This window comes from Orcinus orca, chromosome 13 (genome assembly GCF_937001465.1).
Source record: "Orcinus orca chromosome 13, mOrcOrc1.1, whole genome shotgun sequence".
Lineage (NCBI taxonomy): Eukaryota > Metazoa > Chordata > Mammalia > Artiodactyla > Delphinidae > Orcinus > Orcinus orca.
The window spans coordinates 7,805,320-7,811,319 of NC_064571.1; the positions used below are offsets into that span (position 1 = coordinate 7,805,320).

At 47.4% G+C, this 6,000-nt stretch overlaps 1 protein-coding gene across 7 annotated transcripts in view; it reads left to right on the forward strand.

Moving 5' to 3' along the window:
* Window positions 1-2,479, forward strand: part of CRACDL (CRACD like) — a 121,357-nt gene extending 118,878 nt beyond the window's left edge. For 5 of the 7 annotated variants that reach the window (XM_033401831.2, XM_049696205.1, XM_033401830.2 and 2 more), the window contains 2 exons: window positions 290-434; window positions 1,667-2,479. In XM_033401831.2, coding sequence (XP_033257722.1) covers window positions 290-434; window positions 1,667-1,809 — 288 coding nt within the window. In that variant the 3' untranslated portion in view covers window positions 1,810-2,479. The remainder of the gene's footprint in view (window positions 1-289; window positions 435-1,666) is intronic. The other 2 variants (XR_004475660.2, XM_033401828.2) reach the window with 2 other exon arrangements.
* Window positions 2,480-6,000: the final 3,521 nt, after the last annotated feature.

Sequence of the window (6,000 nt, forward strand, 5' to 3'; positions counted from 1 at the left end):
TTGCCTTTCCAATGGAACCCTGCTGCCTGACGTCTGGGGTTGAGGCCAGGGCTGGGGACAGGGCAGAAGCCAGGATGCCTGTGTGTGCCCAGGAGGCCTGCACGAGTGGACTCCAGCATCCTGGAGGCCAGATGGCAGCCAGTACCCAAAGCAGAGCTCCTTCGAGAAAGTGCCGGTAGCATGATTCACGTTGGCAGAAAAACCCCGTGGCTCATTGCCTTTGGTTAGGTTGGTCCCCATCTGAATCTCAGGTGACAGGACAGCGTGTGTCTTTCTTACATCCTCGCAGGAGTCCGTGAAGCAAGCCGACTTCGTCCGCAGCAAGTCTTTCCTGATGGCCCCTGCCAAGCCCACTGTGGACCAGAGGCAGGGGACAAAGCTCCACCTCCAAGAGGGGCTGCAAAGAGGGATCTCCTTGTCCCATCAGAACTTGGGTATGAAACCCGAAAATAGTACTGAACACTTTGAAATGCATTTCCGGGTTTGGTCCTGCCATGGTTCTTTTGTTTGTTCGTTTGTTTGTTTGTTTTTTGCGGTACGCGGGCCTCTCACTATTGTGGCCTCTCCCGTGGCGGAGCACAGGCTCCGGACGCGCAGGCTCAGCGGCCATGGCTCATGGGCCCAGCCGCTCCGCGGCATGTGGGATCTTCCCGGACCGGGGCATGAACCCGTGTCCCCTGCATCAGCAGGCGGACTCTCAACCACTGCGCCACCAGGGAAGCCCGGTCCTGCCATGTTCTATTCTATTTTGTTTTTCTGAATTACTTGCCACGTTGATTTTTTTAAAACAGCTTTTATTGACATAATCATTTACATGGCAAAAAACTCACCCATTTTAAGCACACAGTTCAGTGAGTATCTATTTACTGAGTTGTCCAACCATCACAGTCCAATTTTAGAACATTTCCCTCACCCTAAAAAGCTACCTCATGCCCATTTACAGTCATTCACCGTTCCCACCCCCCAGCTCTCTATTTTCTGTCTCTCTATTTGCCTCTTTTGGGACATGTCTTATAAATGGCATCATAAAGTATGTGTTCTTTTGTATCTGCCTTCTTTCACCGAGCATAATGTTTCTAGGTTCATCTTTGTTGTGGCATGTATCAGTATTTTTAGATTTCGTTTTCGTTGTGGTAAAATACACATAACAGAATTCACCATCTTAACGCTTTTTCAAGTGTACAGTTCAGCGGTGTTAAGAATATTCACACACAGAGTTCTGGCGGCTTTTTTTTGTGTGTGTGTGTGTGTTACGCGGGCCTTTCACTTTGTGGCCTCTCCCGTGCTCCGGACGCGCAGGCTCAGCGGCCATGGCCCACGGGCCCAGCCACTCCACAGCATGTGGGATCCTCCCGGACCGGGGCACGAACCCATGTCCCCTGCATCGGCAGGCAGACTCTCAACCACTGCGCCACCAGGGAAGCCCTGGCAGCTTTATTGTGAAAGTTTCTCTCACCTCATTGCATCACTGGAACTGTTTGAGCCTGCTCTGAAGTCTTTTTAGCCCATAAGTTATCCCACGCTGAAACCTTCTTTACAAGTTTACGGGCTTTATGTTTGAGACCACGGTTAAGACCTTGGACCTGTCGTTTAAAGGCGTGCAGGAGGCTTAAGTGCAAATCCAAACTCATTTCTCACGTTTCCGTTTGTTTTGTCTTCTCTCCAGCAGCCCAGTCGGCAGTGATGATGGAGAAAGAATTGCATCAGCTGAAGAGGGCCAGCTATGCCAGCACAGACCAGCCATCCTGGATGGAACTTGCCAGAAAGAAGTCGCAAGCTTGGAGCGACATGCCCCAAATTATAAAATAGGTTAACAGTGTGCTGGTAAAGAATGTCCACTATCTCGACGGGTCACTTTCTTTAAAACTGCCGCTAAATCAAGGCAAACAAACTGTGAAACTTGAGTGATTTTATCATCAGGTTACGGGAGAGCGCGCTCGGGGAAGAGGAAGAAACCAGGCAGACAAGTTGGACGGACACATCGCCAAGGGCCTGGGCCAGAGGTGCCCGAAGACAAGAAAACCATTGAAAAGGGCCAGGAACGAGGTTCTGTGCCCACAGGTATGAATGTGAGTCTTTCAGAATCCCCAGGGTAAAAAAGGCTCGGGCAGGGAAGGAATTGCAAATGAAGCGTGGATGCAGAGCTCGGAGGGCCTTCCGAGAGAACGTGTGTCTGCGCCTCCATCTGAGATCAGCTGTGTCTCTGGCCATTGTCCTGCCTGTGGAGCCCATCTTCTCCTTTCATGTTTACTGTTAGGCATGACATTCATGGTAAAACAGGGATGCCGTTTCCAAGAGCAGCTATAACACGGTCCGTTTTCCTGAAGGCAGCTACTCCAAGAAGGAGTGGAAGGAACACAGCAGGGTTCATCAATTCACAGACTCTTTCCAAAATTAATTTTTAAACTTTTCCACTTGGCATCTGTGTCCCTCACTATTGCACAATGCATTGCCTGTTCAATAAAAGGTTTCAAACCTGCTTCCGTGACACGTGTTATTTCCGTGCTGTTTCTACTCACGTTGAGAGAACGTCCTTCAGCAACTGAGTTAAATGCAATGTGTGGAATTTCATTTAATATAGATCTCATGTCAAATCTCAGTTGGGTTGATCTGGGGGTTTGGGTTGTATGAGATCTTTTTTTTCCCCAGTAAAATTTTGGTCTTTGTTTTTGAAAATCAGAAGCTACTGTAGGCTTTTTGCTCTTTACAACTATTTGGTACAACATATTAAAAATAGAAAATTTCCTTTAAAGTTGCCATTCTTTCACATCTCATTAATCTAACCTGTATGTTTCTGTTAAAAACTAGGTTATCAGTGCATTAACCAGGATGATCCATGAGTGGAGAATGTGGAGAAGCCAGGAGAGTAAGAGCATATATTTGGGATATCAGAATTATGTCTCAATTATATAATACCTCTATTTTTAAAAACCTTTCCGATTTGTTCCTTTGAACAAGCTAATCTCCATGGGAATGTGTATAGCTGGGGACATTTGGCCATCAGAATCAGTAAGACGTCATATATAATTTGATTTTATATACCCTGAGTTCTGCTCCTTTTATTGTATTTTCTAGCTGTTAGAACTATACAACGTGGTCAGGTCTACCTGTATGGAAAAAGTCCTGGGATAGTTGTTTTTTTCCCCAACCAAATTGATCTATTAACTGCATTCACTTAGAGAACATCAACGCCAAATTCCCTGGTGAACGTGCTCTAAACGAGAACTCCCTCCATCCAGCCTTGCTCCAAAAGCTCAGATGTGCATAGTTTTAACTAGGAAAAAATACATGTTGTCTATTATTACTCAACACCATCATTTCTCCTATTAGCAGAACATTTCAGATGAACAGTTTTGAGGCAGTGGATTTCACTGTAAGATCAAAAGTATTTGGTTCCATTTTGTTGAAATAGAGGTTGATATTCTCTGTGTGTTGCAGGACTGGGTTTCATTCTCTCTGGCACCAGGTAAGTTAGGAGGGTATAGAATTTTAGGACACTGGGAGAATTCCCTGCAGGGGGTGGGGGTGGTCCTGCAGCTGCCACCTCTCCCTGTGCCCTGCATGGAGGTTGTGAGCTTCTTCCATAACAAGAAGAGCTGAGACAGAGGCCAAAATTTGGAGATGATGTGGGAAGTCTAGACTGGAAATGGAGATGATAAAAGCCTGCAAGGAATTGTCAGCTTTTTTCAGGTTGTCAGGTTTTTCCTAAGAAGAGAGACAGTAAGCAATTACTGAGTTCTTCCTCTGTCCCGGGCACTGCTCTGAGTGCTTCGTACCTATTATTTGTAATCCTTTCCACAGTCCTTTGGAGATAAGTACCGATCTTTACCTTGCAGATGAGGAAATGGAAGCATTTCATTGAGATTAAGGTCACCTGCCCAAGACCTCATAGCAGAGCACCTGGTAAGTGGCCCCAGACCCCATGCTTTTAAACACTACCCTCAAGTGAATCCCCATTTTTAAAAAGCATTAGTGTGGAGGTGAATCGGTGTCCTCAGAGACGTAACACAGACAAGGGAGCTCTAAACTTGACCTTGAGGGCTCCTGCATGGCTATAGACTGAATTTTTGTGTCTCTCCAAAATTCATATGTTAAACCCTAATGCCCAGTGCAACAGTGTTAGGAGGTGGGGCGTTGGGGAGGTGACTAGGTCATGAGGATGGAGGCTTCATGAATGGGATGAGTGCCCTTATAAAAGAGACCCCAGAGAGCTCCCTTGCCCCTTCTGCCGTGTGAGGATACAGTGAGAAGGTGGCCATCTACAGACCAGGAAGAGGGCTTTCACCAGACACTGGGTCTGCTGGCACCTGGATCTTGGACTTCCTGTCCTCCAGAACTGTGAGAAACAAATTTCTGGTGTTTATAAGCCAACCATTCTGTTAACAGCAGCCCAACCAGACTAAGACATATATCCCGGAGACAAGCGTACCTCGTGATGTTTCCCTGGTGGCCATCTTGATTCCCACCCTAAAGTTCCTTAAAAGGACTGGAGAACGTGTGAGGGTTCTTTTGTACTTTATAATCATGAGCACCTACATGGACTGTGAGGTGTTCCCATTCATTCCTTCACTTCGTTCAGTCAACACCAGAGTGCAGGCGCTCTGCCAGGGCCTGGGGGCACCCTGATGAGCAAATGGGCAACATGCGTTCTATTTAAGTGGGGGCGCACTGAGTAAATAACCGTGAAACCTGAGAAAAACACGGAACAACAGCAGTAAGTGCGATGGTGAGCCTGAAACAGAGGGACTTGGTTGTGGCCAAAAGTCTCCTGAAGATTGGGTGGTTAGGAAAGGGTTTGCTCGAGAGATGACCTAATTATAAAAATGAACCCGCCATGCAGTGATCTGGGGGAGTACACTTGGAGAAGAGGGAACCGCTCAACCAAGTCCCAGACCCTTGAACTTGGCCGGTTCAGGAACAGTGTAGCTGGCATGTGCAGGACAAGGGGAAGAAGCAGGTGCAGACATCAGGAAGCAGGTCATGTGGGGAGACAGATTTTGTTCCGAGTGCTTTGGGAAGTCAGTGTGATCTTGGGTGGCCTCGGCCTGCAGTGGCTTGAAGGAGGATTTCGGTTTCCGGCCAGAGATTGAGGTCACGTAGTGGCAGTGAGAGTGCTGAATTCTAGCCACCAGACCACCAGGGACCAGTGGCCAGTGACAAGGCCCTGGCCTGTCAGCTGTGTAGAAATGAATTTCCACATAGAGATGGAAAGTACTGAAACAAGTAAAGTGTTTATTAGGAGGAAAAGAGTATAGTACGTGTGGATAGACACCCTGGTGGGCTGAGAGAGAGAATCATGCCCTTTTGTAGTAGTTTCAATCACTTTTATGGGACGTTTCTTCCAGGTTTCCTTTGACCAGTCATCTTGCTCTGCCTTGTTCTGAGTCCATATTTGATTTATCTCAGGGTCCTCCCCTGTGTGCGTGTGCATCTCTTAGCCAAGACGGATTCTAGTGAAGAATCTATGGATAGGTTGACATCACTTACTATGAGGTGGCACCCCCTCCCTGTTTGACCTCCAAGGAGCGTTTCTGCACATGTGTAGTCGAGGAGGTCTCCTTGACTTTGAGAATGAGGAATATATGGTCTTTTATCTGGGCAGAGCCCAGCCTCCTCCATCATCCTGCTTTTATGGGGTTTCTCCCATTATGGAGTTTCTGTCCACAGGGGAGAAACTGTTCAGCCTGGGGCCCATCTATCTCCTGCCTCAAGTGAAGGGGAGTGATGGGAGGGGATGGGATTTATATTTTAAGAAGCTGGCTGTAGCTGATGGGTGGGAATGGATTGTGCGGGGACACAGTGGAAGCAGGAGGCTAGAAGGCTGTTGCCGTGGTCTGTGTGGGATCATCATGGTCTAGAGTCATGAGGGAGGTGGAGAGAAGTGGATGGATTCAAAATACTTTTAAAAGGTAGGGTAAAATCCAATATGCTGGTGGGTATGATTTGGAAAAGGAAAGCGTGGCAGTGGAGATGACACCTAGATTTTTGTTTCGAGCTCCT